Source organism: Rhineura floridana, chromosome 7, assembly GCF_030035675.1.
Source record: "Rhineura floridana isolate rRhiFlo1 chromosome 7, rRhiFlo1.hap2, whole genome shotgun sequence".
NCBI classification, from domain to species: domain Eukaryota; kingdom Metazoa; phylum Chordata; class Lepidosauria; order Squamata; family Rhineuridae; genus Rhineura; species Rhineura floridana.
Window position 1 is genome coordinate 153,823,380 of NC_084486.1, and position 24,452 is coordinate 153,847,831.

The window sequence follows — 24,452 nt, forward strand, 5'->3', positions numbered from 1 at the left end:
GTTCTCAAACATCAAAAGTTTAAGGTCGTGTGTAATTGAACAAATCTTTTCAGTTTGCAGCTCTAATAAGATACCGGAATATAGGCAGTTGTTGTGCACTTCTGCAAAAGTGTTGAATCAGTTTGTAACGACAACGCAAAAGCTAGGCTGGCAATGATATCTGTGAACTATTCTGTCAGACACGTTCTCCTTCACGTGAGCCACGTTCTCCCGTAGTGCAAGGGGCCAGACGTTGTTCTTCTGTGTGGTCTCTAAAGAAAACCTCCATAGCTGTACACAATCTGACAGTAGGGTCCTTGAGCCGTAGTTTCGCGTGGAGGTGTAAGAACTGGCAAGACATCTTGGGCAAGTCCATTTCTTCTTCTACCAGTGTGTAAATTATTTCTTTGTTCTGAGAGTTGCCTCCAGTTCCACACTCCGCAGAAGCAAGTAAAAGCAACAGGTTTCTGTATGGATTTAAAGAGACTTGTAGAAGAATTTACTCAAAGACTGCACCCTGTTGTGGTCCTTCTTCCCCAGACCCAACCAAGCCCACACTCCCTCCTTCTCCAGTTCCTCCAGCTTCAACCAGTTCATTGCCTTCAGACTCAGAGGCAACCTCTAGACCACTGACAACACCGGGAACCCAGCCTCTGCCCACAGGTGAGCCACAACACAAGAGTCCCCAAGGGTAGAGGTGGGAAGAGGGCTGGGGGCAGCAGACTTTATTTTAGGGAGACTGTATCTTCTCCCGGCCCTTGTGCGGAGAGGGAGGCTGGGAGGCTGGGAGGGGGCACACCGCTCTCTGTCAAATGCATGCAGCAAGAGGATTCTAGGGGGAAGCTGCCCTTTGTCTCTGACCTCCATATATGATCTCTCTCTGTCTCTTTTAGGTCAGGTCACCAGTGAAGAACCCCCTCCTGAGACAAAGTCAACTCCTCTCCCGGAAACAACTGCTGCCACCGCAGAAACGACTGCCGGTAAGCATGGAACTGCCTGCCACAAGACGTGGTGCTGACTCCAGGCTTAGCTCTCTTCACTCCTCTGAAACTGAAACTGCACCTGAGTTCCTGATGCAAAGAGGGATGTGGGGAGGGGCCCGATGACATGGCTTGACTTCCCTGATGTTTGTGGCTCTTCTTCCCAGGCCCAGCCGAGCCCACGCTCCCTCCTTCTCCAGTTCCTCCAGCTTCAACCACTTCATTGCCTACAAAGTCAGAGGCAACGTCCAGGCCCGAGACAACACCTGGAAACCACCCTCTGCCCTCAGGTGAGTTATTTCAGTTGGGTGCATCCAGACTGTTCCTGGCTCCCCCCCACTTGACAGGGAGAAGGAAAAGCATGGAAAATGAGCCGTGCCAGTCATGCAGAGAGGCGGCTTGCAGGAGCCACAGGAGCAGAGCCCTGCCAGATTGTTCCAAAGGGACACAAAGTGCACTACCCCTGCTTCCAGCTGTGCCCAGCCAGATGTGGCTAGGAAGCCAGCAAGCAAAGTATGAAAGGGCAACATCCTGCCTCTTTCCTTGTCCCCAAGCAAGAGATATTCAGAGGTATACTGCCTCCAAACATGGAGGTTTCATTTAACTCATGGAGAAAGGGGTCTTAGAATCATAGGATCATAGCATAGGAGAGTTGGAAGGGGCCTACAAGGCCATCCAGTCCAACCCCCTGCTGAATGCAGGGATCCAAATCAAAGCATTCCCGACAGATGGCTGCCCAGCTGCCTCTTGAAGGCCTCCAGTGTCGGAGAGCCCACTACCTCTCTAGGTCATTGGTTCCATTGTCGTATGGCTCTTAACAGTTAGGAAGATTTTCCTGATGTCCAGTCGAAATCTGGCTTCCTGCAACTTGAGCCCATTATTCCATGTCCTGCACTCTGGGATGATCGAGAAGAGGTCCCGATCCTTCTCTGTGTGGCAACCTTTCATGTACTTGAAGAGTGCTATCATATCTCCCCTCAGTCTTCTCTTCTCCAGGCTAAGCATGCCCAGTTCTTTCAGTCTCTCCTCATAGGGCTTTGTTTCCAGTCCCCTGATCATCTTTGTTGCCCTCCTCTGAACCTGTTCCAGTAGGTCTGCATCCTTCTTCAAGTGCGGAGACCAGAACTGGATGCAGTATTCAATATGAGGCCTAACTAGTGCTGAACAGAGGGGAACTAGTACTTCACGCAATTTGGAAACTATTCTTCTGTTAATGCAGCCTAATATAGCATTTGCCTTTTTTGCAGCCACATCACACTGTTGGCTCATATTCAGCTTGTGTTCAATGACAATTCCAAGATCCTTCTCACATGTTGTACGGCTGAGCCGAGTATCCCCCATCTTAAAACTGTGCATTTGGTTTCTTTTTCCTAAATGTAGAACTTTGCATTTGTGCCTGTTGAATTTCATTCTGTTGTTTTCAGTCCAATGCTCCAGCTTATCAAGGTCCCTTTGAATTTTGTTTCTGTCTTCCACGGTATTAGCTATGTCCCCCATTTTGTATCATCTGCAAATTTGATAAGCATGCGTTGTACCTCCTCATCCAAGTTGTTAATAAAAATGTTGAAGAGCACTGGACCCAGGACCGAGCCCTGTGGTACCCCACTGGTTACTTCCGCCCAGTTTGAGAAGGAAACCTTGATAAGCAGTCTTTGAGTACAATTCTGGAGCCAACTGTGGATCTTCTTTTTTGAGAGGCAGTATGTAATCCTGCATGCATCATGTCATTCTGTGGTGTAAATTGAGATGGGGGAGAGATTTGATAGAGTTGGCATTTAAAGGCGGATTTGCCAAATTTGCACTTTCCAAACCAAGACACAAACTGACCCACAGACATGTTTTGAAATTTGCACTTCTCTGAATTTTGCAACGCAGTTCTCCTAAGTAGTTATTCCTATCCTACGGCAAAGTGTGCATTACAATGCATATATTAGAGAAAGCAGAATGCAGAAATGCATTATAGTGGGGAAGTGCCTACAACAATGAGTATATCAGACAATATTGCATACAAAAATGTGTATATTAGGACAAATTCACACAATAAACTTGCTGAGAACTTGTTTTAAAAAATCACAAATTGATGGTGAAATGTGAAGTGAATATAAGAGTGGAAGAATGAGACGCAGACAGAAGCCAAAATCCACAGATGTGCTCATCCCTTCATGTAAGCCAGCTGACCTTCAGAGAGAGTGCAGAAGTGCCGACTCCAAGTGAGGCAGTGAGGCTGTTGGGCAAAATCTCTTGGGCATATATGCCGGACTTACATCCTGTGTGAATCCAACACATAATTAGACTTTCCTTACTGCAGAAATTAAGTTTTACTAAGTGCAGAATTTTGCTTCAGTTTGCTACAGAATTTTTACTTTCATTTTATTTTAAGCAAGCATGGAGAGTATCCATAGTCAAAGAATCAAAACCTTAAGAAACAGAAATGGATCTCCAATGATCAGAACTCCACTGCAGGGTGAATGAAATATCCACCTTTCCTGCTCTGTTTCTTCATCCTCTGAGTCCACTGAGGCAGTAGATGTTGGGGGGGGGGAGCTGTGATCTTCATAGTCCTTTTGTGGGATTCATGGAAACAGAGTTGGTTGGATCCAGCCACAGGGAGGGCTCTTTTTTTATAAAAAACATTTCTATACCACTGTATCATAAAATATCAGTGCGGTGTACAACAGTAAAATGTAGAACACTATTAAAAACAATTCATAATAATAATAATTATTAAAGTGGCTTGCTAACGATACAGCTGCATAGGCCAGTCAGCATAAAAAGAGTTTCCAAGAGGCACCTGAAAGTCACACTTGAGGGTGCCTGCCAAATCTCTGCCAGAAGAGTGTTCCATAGTATGGGACCAGCGACAATAGATGCCCAACTTCTGGTGGAGGCCAGTGAGGCCTTGATAACACTCTGAAACACTTCTTAGATTCCTTGCTTCTGACTTGTGGATTTTGTGAGCGTCAAGCTCATGCCATTCTTTTGGAACCTGGAGGCAACTCAAACCAGACTTCTGTACTGACCACCAGATCATCAGTGGCTAATTTCTCATTCCTTTCTTTCAAGGCCGTGGCTCCTGTAGTGCTTCAGGGGACCCCCATTACACCACATTTGACGGCAGAGTCCACCATTTCATGGGCAACTGCACTTACACGTTGACCAAAGTCTGCACCAACCCCAGCAGCCTGCCAGAAGCCTTTGATGTCTCCACCACCAATGAGCACCGAGGCTCCAACAAGGCTGTGTCGTATGTCAACTCTGTTCACGTGGAGGTGTATGGCACCCGGATTTCTCTACTGAAGAACAGGAAAGTGAATGTAAGGCAATCCCCCTTTCATGCTAATATTTGCACAATTCTAACAGTTCTGGGTGCCACATGGAAGGCCTCAGAGAGAGGCTTTGATTTGGATTCCTGCATTGAGCAGAGGGTTGGACTTGATGGCCTTATGGGCCCCTTCCAACTCTTCTATTCTATGATTCTATGATTCCCTGCCAGGAAGGCTTGTAGTCAAGTGCACAAGAGAGGGAAAGAGGAGGGCAGGCTGGCAGTGGCCTTGAAAGTAGCAGAGCTCCTGTGATTCTGCAGGAATGCAGAGCAGCTGCTGAACCTGACATTAGCTGCAGAGTTTAGCTGCCTAAGAATCTCGACTTTCATTTTTCTTTTAAAACACAAGTTTCTAGCCCTTAAGGCTGAAACCGTGTGGGCAACACCTGGTAAAACTACAAGATGTGGAAGAGCTACTGAATAGCCATCATGGTCAGAATGGGTGGCATGTCTGTGTCCTGCAGAACTCCTTGCCTTTCCCTAAGAAAAGCCGAAGCGGAGTCAGTGAGGCAAAAGTGTAAAATTAATGTTTTCTTAGAGGTCCAGCCTAAACCAATCTTTAATTAACTGCCTGTGTATGCCCACTTCAGTTGCCCCACGCATCCCTCAAGGGCAGAGTGTACTTGCCTCTGGGGTTGGTTTAGGGGGAGAGCTCAATTAACAAAAAAGTATATCCAGTCATTTACGTGGTTAGCCTGCCTTGCCCTGCAGGTCTGGAGTGGGCAATACTTTAAGACTAACCTACATCCAAATAAAAGCAGACTAACAAGAGCATTCCCTGTGGAGAAACCTCCCGTCCTGAGGAGTCTGGGCATAGCCACCAAAACCTCCCATAGGAGAAAGACTTATTGTGGCCCAGACAAATAGATGCTCAGGCATCTAGGAGCAGAGAGTTCCCCAGGTGCAGGGCTGCCACTAATGACCCTTTTTGAGAGTCCATTTCTCTCTATCCTGGGAATGTGGAGGGAATAAGCAAGAGGGATTCCTGAACTGCCTTGAGTGACCTGCCAACTGGGACTGGGAGGCAGAGTTGTGGCCTCCAAGGTGTGCAGGGCTTAACTGTACCCTTTCCTCAGGTCAATGACAGCAGACGTAACCCACCTGTGTTCGTCGGGAACAACAAGATCATGGTGCAGAGCAGCGGCAACTACATTTTCTTGGAAACAGACTTTGGGCTGGGCGTCAGGTTTGATGGGAACCATTATGTGGAAGTATCGGTGCCTTCTGCTTACAAGGGACAGCTCTGCGGCCTCTGTGGTGAGTCTCAGACTCTTTGGCAGGACATGCTTTGCCACCTTCTTGCCTTCTAGGTCACACTTTATTAACACAGAATCATAACTTTGGAAGTGATGTCAAAGATCAGCTGGTCCAGTCCTCGGCCAGTGCAGGAAATCCACCATTAACCTGGTACATCCTTCAGTGCCCAGCAATCTGAGAATAACCTATTGTCTAGTCTTGTGTGGGGGACACAGTCAGCCCTCTCTGTCCTCCCCCCACCCCCACAGAGGGTTTGTTGCTGTTATTAAGGTAATGAGACTGGTCAAGGTTCATATATTCTATTTGGCAGATGCAAATACAATTTTATCAATTGTTTGGGGATAAAATGGAGTGTGGAAAATCAGAATTCTGAGCTTTACTAATGTATAGCAAAGATTCTTCAGCCTTTACCATCAAACCAACTTGTAGTTCTTTCCAGACTGCATTGCAGATGTCTTCTGTAAGCCACTTTCAGCAGATGGGAAAAGACATGGGCTTGAAATCAGTCAATAAACTCTGTGAGGTAGGCAAGTCAGTGTGGATCCCATCTTAGACATGGAACCGAGGGGAAGTGCATTCCCCAAAGACAAACCCCCCTTCCTCGCCCCCCCCTCCAGTCAATCTGTGGTTAAACAGTTTGAATTCTGGAGTTCAGCTCCAAAATAATATTCACCCTGGTGCAGCCCGTCTTTCACTGCCTTCAAGAGTGTTAGGTGAATCAGAGAATGAACTCTCATCCATGATCCAGTTTTGTTTCAGAGGAACTCTTCCATCCACCCACACCAAATGCATTTTTGACAGAGCTTCCGTTTCTATTTATTGTGCATTTGTTAGATTAGTACCCAACCTTTCCACCAAATGGCACTTAAGGTGGTGAAGAACAGTAAAATGAAAAGTAAAATATATATAGAGAAAAATAAAACATAAAAGCAGGTAAACAATAAAATGTGTTTGAAAACTTTTGAAATATTGTTGCCATGCTCATGGTGCATACAGCCCTGTGTCTTGTTCAGTATCCTAAAATCCCATAGAAATCAACCACACCTTGCTTTGCTGCTCCCAAATTTCTTGGCCTTCTTTACATCGCAGCATGTGGGGCAATGTACATCCCTCACTTTTCAGGATGGGATGGAAAAAGTGGGCATATTCGCTTCAGTTAAACATTCTGTGAGCGCCATTAATATTGGGTCAAGAATCTAGTTTGTTAGGATTGGAGATATCCCAGGTACCTGGTTGCCCTTGTGCCAGGCAAGTGGGCTGTAGTTCTCCCTACTGCTTCCATCCTGGGCAGCTCCCTATGGTGCTGTTTCTGCCCTCCCCATCTCTTTCTGCCCCCAAACAAAGTTCATGAGGCAGACAAGGGAAGCCCCCATCAGGCCATCTAGTGCAGCAGCAGTGATGTACAATCCTGCAGCTCTTCACCTGGCCAGAAGAGGGCAGCGGCTACTTATACATTCCCTGCTTCTCAAACCTGGGGTTAAAAACAGACCCAATGAAGAGTGGTTCTCCTTTGAGAGATAAATGTTTCACCTCGTTCTGTTTCTCATCCCCACAAAGGTAATTACAATGGTGATCCAAGAGATGACAACCTGACGCCTGATGGACAGCCTGCAGGCAATTCCGCCATCCTTGGGGACAGCTGGCTTGTCCCAGAAAACATGACAGAGTACGTGGGTGCCTTGCATGCTCTTGGCTGAGAGAGACACATTGTGGAGAGAGAATGTCAGGGAGCCCGTCGTCGTCGTCCATCCATAGCAGGATCCACCAGGGCTAGCTCCCTCTCTCATAAAGGGCACTCCCTTGCTGGCTGATAGGCCCCAGGATTGCCTTCTGTGGAAGTCCCTGCAGGAGGGGGAGGGGGCACTGGTGGCCCTCCAGGTGTTGTTGAACTTGAGTTCCCATCAGCCCGGGCCAGCAAGGCCAACAATCGGGGCTGATCATAGGAGATGGAGTCTAGTCTAGCAACATCTGGAGGGTCACAGGTTAGCCACTCCTGCCCTATTGGCCAGTATGTAGTGGGAAACCTTCCTTGCTGCCTTGGCCTGCAACACACGGCAAAAGAATTGCTGCTCAGCTTGCATCTGGGTTTAGGGCTGTATGTCCCGTGGAAGTTCACCCCAGAATGCTGATCTCTGGGTTTAGTCAGTTTCACAACTAATCAGGCAACACAGTGAAGTCAGTTTCACAACCCCACTAGAAGACATTCTGGCTTTGATTCCCCCCTACCATAGAATCCTGGAGTTGGAAGGGGCCTTAATTATTGTAAACCACCCAGAAAGCTTCGGCTATGGGGCAGTATATAAATGCAATACATAAATAAATAAATCCAGTCCAACCCCTTGCTCAATGCAGGAATCCAAATGAAAGCATACCTGACAGGTGCCTGTCCAGCTGTCTGTTGCACTAGTCTCCCACAGGTACAGCACAATTGTGCCTGCAGGAAGAAGGAGAACATCGCCACCCAGGGAAGGAGAGCCTGCTGTTGCTGCTGCTGTTGGAACACCATTTCCACCACCCTTCCCAGTGGGACTGCTGCCTGGCAGACGTGCCTCCTGCAGGACCAGGTCCCAGGTACCCAGCCAGCTGTGACTAATTTCCATCACCTGTCCCTCTTGGGAGGGATACATAAGCCGGCTGGCTGAGGTGGCCTGGGAGACCCAGTGCCTGCAGGAAGAAGGAGAACATCACCACCCAGGGAAGGAGAGCCTGCTGTTGCTGCTGCTGTTGGAACACCATTTCCACCACCCTTCCCAGTGGGACTGCTGCCTGGCAGACGTGCCTCCTGCAGGACCAGGTCCCAGGTACCCAGCCAGCTGTGACTAATTTCCATCACCTGTCCCTCTTTGGAGGGATACATAAGCCAGCTGGCTGAGGTGGCCTGGGAGACCCAGTGCCTGCAGGAAGAAGGAGAACATCACCACCCAGGGAAGGAGAGCCTGCTGTTGCTGCTGCTGTTGGAACACCATTTCCACCACCCTTCCCAGTGGGACTGCTGCCTGGCAGACGTGCCTCCTGCAGGACCAGGTCCCAGGTACCCAGCCAGCTGTGACTAATTTCCATCACCTGTCCCTCTTGGGAGGGATACATAAGCCGGCTGGCTGAGGTGGCCTGGGAGACCCAGTGCCTGCAGGAAGAAGGAGAACATCACCACCCAGGGAAGGAGAGCCTGCTGTTGCTGCTGCTGTTGGAACACCATTTCCACCACCCTTCCCAGTGGGACTGCTGCCTGGCAGACGTGCCTCCTGCAGGACCAGGTCCCAGGTACCCAGCCAGCTGTGACTAATTTCCATCACCTGTCCCTCTTTGGAGGGATACATAAGCCAGCTGGCTGAGGTGGCCTGGGAGACCCAGTGCCTGCAGGAAGAAGGAGAACATCACCACCCAGGGAAGGAGAGCCTGCTGTTGCTGCTGCTGTTGGAACACCATTTCCACCACCCTTCCCAGTGGGACTGCTGCCTGGCAGACGTGCCTCCTGCAGGACCAGGTCCCAGGTACCCAGCCAGCTGTGACTAATTTCCATCACCTGTCCCTCTTGGGAGGGATACATAAGCCGGCTGGCTGAGGTGGCCTGGGAGACCCAGTGCCTGCAGGAAGAAGGAGAACATCACCACCCAGGGAAGGAGAGCCTGCTGTTGCTGCTGCTGTTGGAACACCATTTCCACCACCCTTCCCAGTGGGACTGCTGCCTGGCAGACGTGCCTCCTGCAGGACCAGGTCCCAGGTACCCAGCCAGCTGTGACTAATTTCCATCACCTGTCCCTCTTGGGAGGGATACATAAGCCGGCTGGCTGAGGTGGCCTGGGAGACCCAGTGCCTGCAGGAAGAAGGAGAACATCACCACCCAGGGAAGGAGAGCCTGCTGTTGCTGCTGCTGTTGGAACACCATTTCCACCACCCTTCCCAGTGGGACTGCTGCCTGGCAGACGTGCCTCCTGCAGGACCAGGTCCCAGGTACCCAGCCAGCTGTGACTAATTTCCATCACCTGTCCCTCTTGGGAGGGATACATAAGCCGGCTGGCTGAGGTGGCCTGGGAGACCCAGTGCCTGCAGGAAGAAGGAGAACATCACCACCCAGGGAAGGAGAGCCTGCTGTTGCTGCTGCTGTTGGAACACCATTTCCACCACCCTTCCCAGTGGGACTGCTGCCTGGCAGACGTGCCTCCTGCAGGACCAGGTCCCAGGTACCCAGCCAGCTGTGACTAATTTCCATCACCTGTCCCTCTTGGGAGGGATACATAAGCCGGCTGGCTGAGGTGGCCTGGGAGACCCAGTGCCTGCAGGAAGAAGGAGAACATCACCACCCAGGGAAGGAGAGCCTGCTGTTGCTGCTGCTGTTGGAACACCATTTCCACCACCCTTCCCAGTGGGACTGCTGCCTGGCAGACGTGCCTCCTGCAGGACCAGGTCCCAGGTACCCAGCCAGCTGTGACTAATTTCCATCACCTGTCCCTCTTGGGAGGGATACATAAGCCGGCTGGCTGAGGTGGCCTGGGAGACCCAGTGCCTGCAGGAAGAAGGAGAACATCACCACCCAGGGAAGGAGAGCCTGCTGTTGCTGCTGCTGTTGGAACACCATTTCCACCACCCTTCCCAGTGGGACTGCTGCCTGGCAGACGTGCCTCCTGCAGGACCAGGTCCCAGGTACCCAGCCAGCTGTGACTAATTTCCATCACCTGTCCCTCTTGGGAGGGATACATAAGCCAGCTGGCTGAGGTGGCCTGGGAGACCCAGTGCCTGCAGGAAGAAGGAGAACATCACCACCCAGGGAAGGAGAGCCTGCTGTTGCTGCTGCTGTTGGAACACCATTTCCACCACCCTTCCCAGTGGGACTGCTGCCTGGCAGACGTGCCTCCTGCAGGACCAGGTCCCAGGTACCCAGCCAGCTGTGACTAATTTCCATCACCTGTCCCTCTTGGGAGGGATACATAAGCCGGCTGGCTGAGGTGGCCTGGGAGACCCAGTGCCTGCAGGAAGAAGGAGAACATCACCACCCAGGGAAGGAGAGCCTGCTGTTGCTGCTGCTGTTGGAACACCATTTCCACCACCCTTCCCAGTGGGACTGCTGCCTGGCAGACGTGCCTCCTGCAGGACCAGGTCCCAGGTACCCAGCCAGCTGTGACTAATTTCCATCACCTGTCCCTCTTTGGAGGGATACATAAGCCAGCTCGCTGAGGTGGCCTGGGAGACCCAGTGCCTGCAGGAAGAAGGAGAACATCACCACCCAGGGAAGGAGAGCCTGCTGTTGCTGCTGCTGTTGGAACACCATTTCCACCACCCTTCCCAGTGGGACTGCTGCCTGGCAGACGTGCCTCCTGCAGGACCAGGTCCCAGGTACCCAGCCAGCTGTGACTAATTTCCATCACCTGTCCCTCTTGGGAGGGATACATAAGCCGGCTGGCTGAGGTGGCCTGGGAGACCCAGTGCCTGCAGGAAGAAGGAGAACATCACCACCCAGGGAAGGAGAGCCTGCTGTTGCTGCTGCTGTTGGAACACCATTTCCACCACCCTTCCCAGTGGGACTGCTGCCTGGCAGACGTGCCTCCTGCAGGACCAGGTCCCAGGTACCCAGCCAGCTGTGACTAATTTCCATCACCTGTCCCTCTTGGGAGGGATACATAAGCCAGCTGGCTGAGGTGGCCTGGGAGACCCAGTGCCTGCAGGAAGAAGGAGAACATCACCACCCAGGGAAGGAGAGCCTGCTGTTGCTGCTGCTGTTGGAACACCATTTCCACCACCCTTCCCAGTGGGCCTGGCAGACGTGCCTCCTGCAGGACCAGGTCCCAGGTACCCAGCCAGCTGTGACTAATTTCCATCACCTGTCCCTCTTTGGAGGGATACATAAGCCAGCTGGCTGAGGTGGCCTGGGAGACCCAGTGCCTGCAGGAAGAAGGAGAACATCACCACCCAGGGAAGGAGAGCCTGCTGTTGCTGCTGCTGTTGGAACACCATTTCCACCACCCTTCCCAGTGGGACTGCTGCCTGGCAGACGTGCCTCCTGCAGGACCAGGTCCCAGGTACCCAGCCAGCTGTGACTAATTTCCATCACCTGTCCCTCTTGGGAGGGATACATAAGCTGGCTGGCTGAGGTGGCCTGGGAGACCCAGTGCCTGCAGGAAGAAGGAGAACATCACCACCCAGGGAAGGAGAGCCTGCTGTTGCTGCTGCTGTTGGAACACCATTTCCACCACCCTTCCCAGTGGGACTGCTGCCTGGCAGACGTGCCTCCTGCAGGACCAGGTCCCAGGTACCCAGCCAGCTGTGACTAATTTCCATCACCTGTCCCTCTTGGGAGGGATACATAAGCCGGCTGGCTGAGGTGGCCTGGGAGACCCAGTGCCTGCAGGAAGAAGGAGAACATCACCACCCAGGGAAGGAGAGCCTGCTGTTGCTGCTGCTGTTGGAACACCATTTCCACCACCCTTCCCAGTGGGACTGCTGCCTGGCAGACGTGCCTCCTGCAGGACCAGGTCCCAGGTACCCAGCCAGCTGTGACTAATTTCCATCACCTGTCCCTCTTGGGAGGGATACATAAGCCAGCTGGCTGAGGTGGCCTGGGAGACCCAGTGCCTGCAGGAAGAAGGAGAACATCACCACCCAGGGAAGGAGAGCCTGCTGTTGCTGCTGCTGTTGGAATACCATTTCCACCACCCTTCCCAGTGGGACTGCTGCCTGGCAGACGTGCCTCCTGCAGGACCAGGTCCCAGGTACCCAGCCAGCTGTGACTAATTTCCATCACCTGTCCCTCTTGGGAGGGATACATAAGCCGGCTGGCTGAGGTGGCCTGGGAGACCCAGTGCCTGCAGGAAGAAGGAGAACATCACCACCCAGGGAAGGAGAGCCTGCTGTTGCTGCTGCTGTTGGAACACCATTTCCACCACCCTTCCCAGTGGGACTGCTGCCTGGCAGACGTGCCTTCTGCAGGACCAGGTCCCAGGTACCCAGCCAGCTGTGACTAATTTCCATCACCTGTCCCTCTTGGGAGGGATACATAAGCCGGCTGGCTGAGGTGGCCTGGGAGACCCAGTGCCTGCAGGAAGAAGGAGAACATCACCACCCAGGGAAGGAGAGCCTGCTGTTGCTGCTGCTGTTGGAACACCATTTCCACCACCCTTCCCAGTGGGACTGCTGCCTGGCAGACGTGCCTCCTGCAGGACCAGGTCCCAGGTACCCAGCCAGCTGTGACTAATTTCCATCACCTGTCCCTCTTGGGAGGGATACATAAGCCGGCTGGCTGAGGTGGCCTGGGAGACCCAGTGCCTGCAGGAAGAAGGAGAACATCACCACCCAGGGAAGGAGAGCCTGCTGTTGCTGCTGCTGTTGGAACACCATTTCCACCACCCTTCCCAGTGGGACTGCTGCCTGGCAGACGTGCCTCCTGCAGGACCAGGTCCCAGGTACCCAGCCAGCTGTGACTAATTCCCATCACCTGTCCCTCTTGGGAGGGATACATAAGCCGGCTGGCTGAGGTGGCCTGGGAGACCCAGTGCCTGCAGGAAGAAGGAGAACATCACCACCCAGGGAAGGAGAGCCTGCTGTTGCTGCTGCTGTTGGAACACCATTTCCACCACCCTTCCCAGTGGGACTGCTGCCTGGCAGACGTGCCTCCTGCAGGACCAGGTCCCAGGTACCCAGCCAGCTGTGACTAATTTCCATCACCTGTCCCTCTTGGGAGGGATACATAAGCCGGCTGGCTGAGGTGGCCTGGGAGACCCAGTGCCTGCAGGAAGAAGGAGAACATCACCACCCAGGGAAGGAGAGCCTGCTGTTGCTGTTGCTGTTGGAACACCATTTCCACCACCCTTCCCAGTGGGACTGCTGCCTGGCAGACGTGCCTCCTGCAGGACCAGGTCCCAGGTACCCAGCCAGCTGTGACTAATTTCCATCACCTGGCCCTCTTGGGAGGGATACATAAGCCAGCTGGCTGAGGTGGCCTGGGAGACCCAGTGCCTGCAGGAAGAAGGAGAACATCGCCGCCCAGGGAAGGAGAGTCTGCTGCTGCTGCTGCTGCTGCTGCTGCTGCTGCTGCTGCTGCTGCTGTGGGATCACCACCTCCACCACCCTTTCCTGTGGGACTTCTGCCTGGCAGACCTGCATCCTGCAGGACCAGGTCCCAGGCACCCAGCCAGCTGTGACTAATTTCCATCACCTGGCCCTCTTGGGAGGGATACATAAGCCAGCTGGCTGAGGTGGCCTGGGAGACCCAGTGCCTGCAGGAAGAAGGAGAACATCGCCGCCCAGGGAAGGAGAGTCTGCTGTTGCTGCTGCTGTTGGAACACCATTTCCACCACCCTTCCCAGTGGGACTGCTGCCTGGCAGACGTGCCTCCTGCAGGACCAGGTCCCAGGTACCCAGCCAGCTGTGACTGATTCCCATCACCTGGCCCTCTTTGGAGGGATACATAAGCCAGCTGGCTGAGGTGGCCTGGGAGACCCAGTGCCTGCAGGAAGAAGGAGAACATCGCCGCCCAGGGAAGGAGAGCCTGCTGTTGCTGCTGCTGTTGGAACACCATTTCCACCACCCTTCCCAGTGGGACTGCTGCCTGGCAGACGTGCCTCCTGCAGGACCAGGTCCCAGGTACCCAGCCAGCTGTGACTAATTTCCATCACCTGGCCCTCTTGGGAGGGATACATAAGCCAGCTGGCTGAGGTGGCCTGGGAGACCCAGTGCCTGCAGGAAGAAGGAGAACATCGCCGCCCAGGGAAGGAGAGCCTGCTGTTGCTGCTGCTGTTGGAACACCATTTCCACCACCCTTCCCAGTGGGACTGCTGCCTGGCAGACGTGCCTCCTGCAGGACCAGGTCCCAGGTACCCAGCCAGCTGTGACTAATTTCCATCACCTGGCCCTCTTGGGAGGGATACATAAGCCGGCTGGCTGGGGTGGCCTGGGAGACCCAGTGCCTGCAGGAAGAAGGAGAACATTGCCACCCAGGGAAGGAGAGCCTGCTGCTGGAACACCACCGCCACCACCCTTCCCAGTGGGACTGCTGCCTGGCAGACGTGCCTCCTGCAGGACCAGGTCCCAGGTACCCAGCCAGCTGTGACTGATTCCCATCACCTGTCCCTCTTGGGAGGGATACATAAGCCGGCTGGCTGAGGTGGCCTGGGAGACCCAGTGCCTGCAGGAAGAAGGAGAACATCACCACCCAGGGAAGGAGAGCCTGCTGTTGCTGCTGCTGTTGGAACACCATTTCCACCACCCTTCCCAGTGGGACTGCTGCCTGGCAGACGTGCCTCCTGCAGGACCAGGTCCCAGGTACCCAGGCAGCTGTGACTGATTCCCATCACCTGTCCCTCTTGGGAGGGATACATAAGCCGGCTGGCTGAGGTGGCCTGGGAGACCCAGTGCCTGCAGGAAGAAGGAGAACATCGCCACCCAGGGAAGGAGAGCCTGCTGCTGCTGCTGCTGTGGGATCACCACCTCCACCACCCTTCCCTGTGGGACTTCTGCCTGGCAGACCTGCATCCTGCAGGACCAGGCCCCAGGTACCCAGCCAGCTGGGACTGATTGCTACCACCTGTCCCTCTTTGGAGGGATACATAAGCCGGCTGGCTGGGGTGGCCTGGGAGACCCAGGGCCTGCAGAAAGAGAACATCGCCGCCCAGGGAAGGAGAGTCTGCTGCTGTTGCTGCTGCTGCTGTGGGATCACCACCTCCACCACCCTTCCCTGTGGGACTTCTGCCTGGCAGACCTGCATCCTGCAGGACCAGGTCCCAGGCACCCAGCCAGCTGTGACTAATTTCCATCACCTGGCCCTCTTGGGAGGGATACATAAGCCGGCTGGCTGAGGTGGCCTGGGAGACCCAGTGCCTGCAGGAAGAAGGAGAACATCACCACCCAGGGAAGGAGAGCCTGCTGTTGCTGCTGCTGTTGGAACACCATTTCCACCACCCTTCCCAGTGGGACTGCTGCCTGGCAGACGTGCCTCCTGCAGGACCAGGTCCCAGGTACCCAGCCAGCTGTGACTAATTCCCATCACCTGTCCCTCTTGGGAGGGATACATAAGCCGGCTGGCTGAGGTGGCCTGGGAGACCCAGTGCCTGCAGGAAGAAGGAGAACATCACCACCCAGGGAAGGAGAGCCTGCTGTTGCTGCTGCTGTTGGAACACCATTTCCACCACCCTTCCCAGTGGGACTGCTGCCTGGCAGACGTGCCTCCTGCAGGACCAGGTCCCAGGTACCCAGCCAGCTGTGACTAATTTCCATCACCTGTCCCTCTTGGGAGGGATACATAAGCCAGCTGGCTGAGGTGGCCTGGGAGACCCAGTGCCTGCAGGAAGAAGGAGAACATCACCACCCAGGGAAGGAGAGCCTGCTGTTGCTGCTGCTGTTGGAACACCATTTCCACCACCCTTCCCAGTGGGACTGCTGCCTGGCAGGCTGAGGTGGCCTGGGGTTTTGTCTTTTCTTTTGTTTGTGTTTTCTTTTGGGTGCCATTGGTTTTAGCTATGGGGGTTCAGCTTCGTTTTATATTGTAGTTCTTGGGTTTTTATGTAGTTTGTATGTTGTATTTTACTTGATCTTGTACGCCGCCTAGAGTGGCCGCTTGTGCTGCCAGATAGGCGGCCTAGAAATAAATTTTTTTATTATTATTATTATTAAATAGTGTGTGCAGCGTATAGCTGGAGGATTGCAGCTTTAGAGGATTATTTACAGCAGGAACCTATACCACACAACCTCGCACAGCTGTCCTTGCAAGTATACACTGCTGTTTTCAGTGTGACCTACCCATTAAATAGCGAAGTGAAGTGCGCAGGTTGAGGAAACCTCATTCCAGGAAGCAATTCATTAAGACTGAACTAGTAGAACAGGTGGAAGAACTTATGGTGCAGGACCTGAATGGGCTCTGAAGCAGGAAGCGCATGGCAAGTCACCACTTCATCCTTTCCCAGCAGCACATTTCCCTAGCCACACCTCCAATTGCATGGCTATTCTGCTGTTCCTTCCATAATGGATTTTCTGCAGGGAAATGGTGAGAGGGGGACACATAGTGGTGAATGGGCATTAAAAGCCTCCTCTGAAAGCCCTTTAGGGCAAACTCCAGGGAGGCCGCCTCACAATCACGAATCTGTCGCAGAACCTTTTTTTTTTTTTTGCATCAGGCTGACTCCATATAGAAATGATAAAATTTGGTGTTTATATGCCATGTCAGTGTGTTCAAAGTACTTCACAAACATCATTTCAGTTATCCTTCCATGCAGCTGGTGCTGGGAAAGTGCATGTTAAAAATGATTCCTTCCAGTGCCAGTTCAACCCCTCCAAAAAGGAACTAATTCTGCCCCAGTTCCATTGACCACTTCATCCATATGGTTCTCAGTATATTCTTTCAGCCTTCAGAATTTTATAAGCTGCTTTGCTAAAGTATAAAATACACTTAAGAAAACTAAGTAAACATCAAAACACGTTGTGCTGCAAACAGTTGTTTTATTTATTTCCCCTAACAATTACGACCGTCAAGCTTTAAACAGCAGCGTCACTTTACAAAGAGATAAAAATGACAAATGCCTTGAGGAAGGCATGAGCTCAGGAGGGAGCGCTGCAGCCACCTGACAGGGATCCCAAAAAAGGATTCCGATGAAAAGTGCAAACTAGGGCCATAGCTCAGTGGTAGAGCAGCTTTGCATAGAGAAGATCTTGGGTTCAGTCCCCAGTGGCATCTCCAGAGAGGGCTGGGAGAGACCCCTATCTGAAACCGTGTAGAGCTGCTGCCAGTCAGTGCAGACAATAATGACCTAGATGGACCAGCAGCCTGACCCAGGATAAGGAGCTTCCTGTGTTCTGGTGCTGTCCTACTTGACTTGTTGAAAATGCCCCTAAATTTATTTATTTATTTATTGCATTTATATACCGCCCCATACCCAAAGCTCTCTGGGCAGTTTACAACAATTAAAAACATTAAAAACAAGTATACAAATTTAAAACCATACCAAATTAAAACCCATAAAAACCGATAGGCAAAATGCATGCTATTCAAATGCTGTTAAAATGCCTGGGAGAAGAGGAAAGTCTTGACCTGGTGCTGAAAAGATAACAGTGCTGGTGCCAGGCGCACCTCGTCAAGGAGATCATTCCATAATTTGGGGGCCACCACTGAGAAGGCCCTCTCCCTTGTTGCCATCCTCTCAGCTTCCCTCGGAGTAGGCACCCGGAGGAGGGCCTTTGATGTTGAGCATAGTGTACAGGTGGGTTCGTGAGAGGCATTCCATCAGGTATTGTGATTCCAAGCTGTGTAAGGCTTTATAGTTAAAACCAGCACCTTATAATATATATATATTATATATATATATATATATGCAATATAAACTCTCAAATACATGGGGGGGAGTGCTCATACCCCCCTCCCTCCTAGTCTGCCCCACAAAACAAAATGTGGCCCTATAGACGATGAAGCTGCTGCACCAAAGTCATTTCTCTTCTCATGGGCAGATGTCACAGCTCTCCAGAACCTCTTTGCAAACCAGAGCTGGAGAATGAAATCCGCAGAGACTCTGCATGCAGGATGATCACTGATCCAACAGGTAGGTAGATTTCTGATGGCTAGCAAGTGCATCAGTGGGGGGAGGGACTGCCACAATGGATCTTGAGCTCAGTCTTGAGCTCAGTGGGGAAGTGGCTCTCATGCTAACAGGCTGAGCTTGCTTCTTGTTGATTCGTTTCTGGTCGGCTCCAGGTTGGCTCTGAGGCCCCGTTGAAGCACCAGGGCTCAGTGGCAAGGGGGAGATTATTTGCACTCAGAAGCCTCTGAGTCAAATTTGTGGCATTCCCAGCTAAAAGGATTTGGATAGCAGGGTGGGTGTGGGGGGTGCACTTCCAGACTGTTACTATTTTTGGGTAGGAGTCCATCACATCCTGGCAGATTCATGCTGCACAATTAAAGCTGATTTAGTGCTCTTGCCAAACAGGTCTGCTTTTCCCAAAAGATGGGATAAAGGCTTTTCCTAATAAAGTGTACTGGAAAATGTGGGATAACGCTTGCTTGACACAGCATCATCTAATCTCCCCCCAAACAAATTGTGATGAAAGTTCTGTAGTTCTAATCTCTCTGCAAACAAATCAGGCTGAAAGCGCATTATGCAGATGCTCTGGAAGCGACCTGGGACAAGACTCTGCGACAGCCATTGCAACCCACCCGGACAGACCAATCCCACCCACCCGGCTCACCTACTCAGGCAGATGTTTTTGGCCAACTTCCTTCTGCCAGCGCTGAGGATCTTGCAGGCTTTTGCTAGAGGAGGCATTCCAGTTACAGACCTACAGACATGACTTCCCCCAAAGAATCCTGGGAACAGGGTAGCTTGTTAAGAGTGTTGGAAACTGCAGCTCTGTGTGGGGTAAACCACAGTTTCCAGGAAACTTTGCGGAAAGTAATGTGCTGTACATGTATGGCGTGCACACACAGCCCTAATTTGCCCTGCGATATATACCTGCTTCTGCAACATTCAAGAGCCAGGGGGTGTCAGGCTGAGAGACTGAGCTCTGTGGGGCTCTCCCTGTGTGGATAACATCTCTCTCTCTCCCCCCCTCTCTCTTTCACAGGCATCTTCAAGGACTGCCACAGTGTGGTAGACCCAACAAATTCCTTTGAGAACTGCATTTACGACGTGTGCCTCTCCAACGGGCAGCAGGCATCCCTCTGCAACGGGTTGCAGGCCTACGCAGAGTCCTGCTCCAATGCCGGAGTGTGCGTGGAGTGGAGAAACGCCACCCTCTGTCGTGAGTAGTGCGATAAAGCCTGGCTAGTGCTGCCCCCCCTGGCTTTGGCAATATCAGGAGTGGGGAGAGGGGACTTGGCAGGACCAGGTTGGGGGGGGTGGGGGAACGACCACAGCAGGAGAGCTTGAAATATCATGTGGTCCAGGACACAAATGGCAGAAGGTAAATGGGCAAGATCAAGAAAAGAGCAAAGAAAGGATTGCGAGGTTGGAGGAGCAGGTCCCCTAGGAGGAAAAGAGAGGACTTCGGGGGCTTTCTAGCCTCATCTCAAAGGGATATTGTAGAGGTAGGAAAGGTTTTTAAAAAGGGCAACCCAACGATCAAAGGGCCAAAGCGACTCCCCTGTGAGGAAAGGATGCTGCATTGAGGGCTGTTTAGTTTACAGGAAGGGTGACAGGGAAGAAGTGTACAAAAATGATGCATGGCATGAAGAAAGTAGGTAGAGAAGGGCAGGGAAACCTGTGGTCCACCAGACGTTGCCAGATTCCAACTCCCATTGCCCTCAGCCGGCATGGCCAACGGTCAGGAATGATGGAAGGAGCACTTCAGCAAGATTTGGAGCCCCAGAATCTTCCTTCTTTGGGTGAGGTGGGAGGGGGGGGGTTCCTACGTTCTTTCTGTTGGTGCTTCAGGATCAAGAGTAACATCATTAAAGGGAGAGGTTACTTGTTGATGTCTCCATAGGGCACTTGTGCAAATTATCTGCTTGAGGGCGGGGAGGGCGTCAGGAGCAGGAAGCTGGTAGCATGTAAAAGCACATCTTGGCGATGGTGCCAGGAACTTCCCTGTGACTTTCTCTGCCCTGTTCTTCCTTGCAGCCATCACCTGCCCTGCAGGGAGCCACTACAGAGGCTGTGGGAAAAGGTGCGCTCCCAACTGTGTGACCCCCTCGGTGCTCAGCACCTGCAGCCCGTTAGCAGTGGAAGGGTGCTTCTGTAACGAAGGCTTCATCCTGAGTGGGGACAGATGCGTCCCTGAGAGCAGCTGTGGCTGCATCGATCGCCAGGACAAATACTATCAGGCAGGTTCTTCCTGAATCGTTGAGGCTGGGTTGTGGGGAGGGTGACCTGGGTTTCATTTCCACTGTGCAAGTCTCTTTGGTGCAACCACTGCTTGCCTGCACAGACTGGCAATCCATTGTAAGCAATGGCGAGGAATATGAGGCCGACCAGGGTCTGGGTCTGGAAAAAGGCACCTGCCACATGTGAGGCTCAGAGGACAAGGGGTTGGGGCAGGAAAGCCAAGGAAGCGACTCAAGGAGATTTGGTCCAGTTGGGAAGCGGAAAGGCATCCTCCCGAGTTGCAGGAGGCAACAGGAAGGGAGCAGGACTTGTCCAGAGCTGGTGACTTCTGGGGCCATGGACTGAGGGGCAAAATGTGGAATCAACCCTGCCCTTTGCTCTCGGACCGCTCGGGGTCCCTGGGTCCGGTCTCTCAGGGGGTCCAGCCCACCCGTGACTCTTCCCTCTTCTCCTCCCTCTGGCAGCTGGGCGAGAGCTGGTTCACCGATGGGACCTGCGGCGAGCGCTGCACCTGTGGGCCAAAGAACAACATCACGTGCACCCCGTGGGATTGTGGGGTGCTGGAGAAATGCAGCACCCAGGAGGGAGTTCTGGGCTGCCACACCAGCAGTGAGTTTGGTGATGGGCAGTAGCCCTTGCAGTGGGCATACATCGGGGGCAGAGTCCTGTTGGGGTGGGGCGTCACCATTGCATCCAGGCAAAAGGTGGGCCTGGGGGAGGGCGTTCTGGCCTTTTGAGCGGGAGAAAGATGGGCAATAAATATTACAAACAAACAAATGAAACTTGCCTGTCAATGGCGCCATCCTCAGCTGAAAGGGAGCCAGCGTGCTCCAGCACATGGAGTCCTTCCTCAGTCTTGGGTGCAGTGTGGGGAGGGGGCTGGCTGCACTGATTACTCTTGGCTTCAGTCCTCTGTCTTTAAAGGGCTCCTGCTGGGAGGAAGGGTGGGATAGGAATCAAATAATAATAAATAAATAAAATGGGGGCAGCATCGAAACAGGCACTCTTCACATGTTCCTCTGAGCTCTTGCGTGTCCCTGTGTGCCCTGCAGGCCGAGCATCCTGCCATGTGGTTGGAGACCCCCACTACTACACCTTTGACAAAGTGATGCACACCTTTCTGGGCACCTGCACCTACACCCTCGTCACAGTCTGCAGCAGCAACAGCAGCGTCACGCCCGTCACCATCAGTGGCAAAAATGAAGACCGAGGCCAAAGAGGTGCCACCTACCTCCGGGAGGTCTATGTCGACGTGTATGGCACCCGGGTCACCCTACAGAAGAACAAGAGGATCCTGGTACGGAAGGGCAGCAGGGCAGCAGGGGAGCCGGGGTTGTTGTATCCATCCCCTGTCACTTGTGACTGGTGCATGCATCGAGATGTTTAGCCCACCCAGCCCCAGAGGCTCTTCTGGTGAATGAACACATGAGAAATGATCAATTGGATAGACAAAGCATGTACAATGAGGGACGGATTCACCTCCCCACTGTTCATCCACCACGTCATCCACCCTGAATGCTGCTCCAGATTTTTTTTAAAAAAATGAACTGGCTTCTTTCAGTACTTCAGAGATTTGGGGGGATTTAGCTGAGTCTCTGGGGGAGACCCCCAGCACCCAGGAATGCCTCTCTGAGGGCACCCTCATTATCTTAAGTTGCTATTCCTACAAAGGAGGGATTAAGAGAGCATGCCTCCCCCCTCCCCCCCAAAGCATTTTAAAGTCTATGATGAATGAATTTATCATAGAAAAATATTGACCAGTCAGGGACTGTATGCAGCCCAGAGGATTAATCTGGTGAGGAAGTAAGTGCCAGGAAACTCTGTGGGTTTCATGGATGGAACGAAATCATCGCTCCAGTTTTTCTGGCCTTCACGATGTAATGACATCTTCTCGTGTGTGTGTGTGTGTTGTGTGTTGTGTTGTGTGTGTGTGTAAAATCCTGCCTATGAGAAGGTCTCTCCCCCCCACTAACAGATGCCTTTTGCCCCCCAGTTCAACTATGAGAGAGTCTACGCACCTGTGGAGAGCCGCTCCCCCCGAGGAAACTCCGTGGCTGTGGGGAATGTGGGGAATTACATGGTGGTGGAGACCAACTTTGGGCTGGTGGTGAAATACGACGGGAACCAGTACTTGGAAATCAGCCTACCTGGCACCTACTTCTCCCAGGTGAGCAGCACGCAGGAAGCTTCATTCAGCTGCCCGAGAGAGGCCAGCTTTGCAAGGGCCGTCGCTCGGGGGTTGGGCACCTGCTTGCCATCTGGAAGGTCCCAGATTCAGTCCCCAATCACCTCTCCAGGCAGGACTGGGAGGGACTTCTGCCTGAAACCATGGAGAGCCATTGCTGCCCGTCAGTGTGGACAGTACTGAGCAAGATGGGCCAATGGTCTGACGTGATATCAGGGAGCTTCTCTGCCTCTTGGAAGCAAATGCTGTCCCCTGTTGCCCTGGTCCAGGACCCCCAAGGCTCCGCCGGGGCTTGGTTGGTGGCTTGCGTGAGCAGGCACGTGCCAGGTCTCGCCAGCATAGGCCAAGGCGAGGTCCTCTATGCTGATGGGAACTGGTGCCAAAGTTCCCCCCAGGCCAGCAGCATCCAGCCAGCTGCCCCATCCCAGACGCTCAAGCAGGACGCAAAGTAAGAGGTCTCCGTTGCTGCTGCATCCCAGCCATTGGCAGAGATAGCCCTGCTTCTGAACATGGAAGCTCCATTTTAGTGATCATGGGTAATGAGAGATCTTGAGAGACCTTGCCTTCTCCTCCTTCAGGAGATGGTCTAATCCACCTCTAGAGCTACTGGCATCGCCACCCCCTCCGGCAGGGAATCCCAGGAGGAGGTTGTCAACAGCAGTCAACAGACTCGGCAAAGGATGTCTGGTGGGGGGAGGGACATTCCCGGGGCTGTGGACTATGGAAGGGGATGGATGGATGGATGAATAAGGCAAGGGTCGTAGCCCAGTGGCAAGAGCACCTGCTTTGCATGCGCAGGATTCCACGTTCAGTCCCCGTTGGCATCTCCAGGTAGGGCTGGGAACTGCCCTCCATCGGAAACCTTAGGGAGCTGCTGCCAGCCAGTGTAGACAAGACTGGGCTAGATGGACCAATTGCCTGACTGGGCATAGGGAGCTTCCTGTGTTCCTGCGACTTGTCTTTTGTCCATGGAATAAACACAGACGTCTCCTTTTTCACCTTTAAATGCAAGCTATTCAAAACGCTGAAATGTTATAACGTGTACTCTCTTTCCTGGTCTGCCTCTGGGGCCAGAAGGGTCCCCACCACTGTGGCCACCGGGGCTGGGGGCTGCCAGGCAGCGTGGCTGGGCTTGGCTGGCTTTATAGGTCACCTGTCTCGCTCTTCAGGTTTGTGGCCTGTGTGGAAACTACAACGGCCAGCCTGAAGATGAGTTGCTCCTGCCAGATGGCGCCCAGGCCAAGAATGTCACCCAGTTTGGGAACAGTTGGAAGGTGGATGCCGACAGTGATGCCAGGTGAATGCCCCTCCCCTCCCCTCATTCACGAACGATCAAGGTCCCAGGGGAGCAGGGAGATGGGGCGGTCCGTGGGGAAGACCCAAGTATTCCAGGGGCTGAGCATGAGCACTGGGTCGGATTTCAGAAGTTCAGCCCACTATTATTGTTGTTGTTGTTGCTCCTGCTACCACTACCACTGTTTGCCCACCCTTCACCAATAGGTCCCAGGGTGGGTTACAAAATCTAAAATTCCATATTAAAAAGAATAAAAACACATTTCAGTCATAAGAATAGGGTAGGTTCTGAAAACATACATCTCAGGAGCCGAAAGAGGTGTGTCTTCAGAATTTGCCGAAAACTGTACAGTGAAGGGGCCAGACGCACCTTGGTGGGGAGGGAGTTCCACAGCTTAGGGGCTGCCACAGAGAAGGCCCTCTCCTGGGCCACCATCCCCTGAACCTCTGAGGGTGGCAGAACTACCAAAAGGGCCCCTCTGCTTATTTCAACACCCGAGAGGGTCTGCAGGGGAAGAGGCGGTCTTCCAGATATTCGGGACCTAAGTTGTTAAACACTAACCTTGAATTGAGCCTGGAAATGAACTGGAAACCAATGCAGCTGTTTCAGGACAGGGAAGGAGGAGTTTGGGAGGAGATAATGGTGTGTGTAACTGCTTCCTCTCTCATAAAGCCCTCTCTAGTCCTCCTCCCTGTCCTCTGCC

At 52.8% G+C, this 24,452-nt stretch overlaps 1 protein-coding gene across 1 annotated transcript in view; it reads left to right on the forward strand.

Moving 5' to 3' along the window:
• The window catches only part of LOC133389626 (zonadhesin-like), an 83,562-nt gene that overhangs the window by 41,552 nt on the left and 17,558 nt on the right, over positions 1-24,452 (forward strand). Inside the window, exons 28-40 of the mRNA XM_061637632.1 lie at positions 520-642; positions 873-959; positions 1,127-1,249; positions 4,023-4,273; positions 5,358-5,538; positions 7,096-7,204; positions 17,962-18,053; positions 19,072-19,248; positions 20,067-20,269; positions 20,735-20,879; positions 21,323-21,567; positions 22,264-22,437; positions 23,625-23,752. Of these exons, the coding sequence (XP_061493616.1) occupies positions 520-642; positions 873-959; positions 1,127-1,249; positions 4,023-4,273; positions 5,358-5,538; positions 7,096-7,204; positions 17,962-18,053; positions 19,072-19,248; positions 20,067-20,269; positions 20,735-20,879; positions 21,323-21,567; positions 22,264-22,437; positions 23,625-23,752 (2,038 nt within the window). The remainder of the gene's footprint in view (positions 1-519; positions 643-872; positions 960-1,126; positions 1,250-4,022; positions 4,274-5,357; positions 5,539-7,095; positions 7,205-17,961; positions 18,054-19,071; positions 19,249-20,066; positions 20,270-20,734; positions 20,880-21,322; positions 21,568-22,263; positions 22,438-23,624; positions 23,753-24,452) is intronic.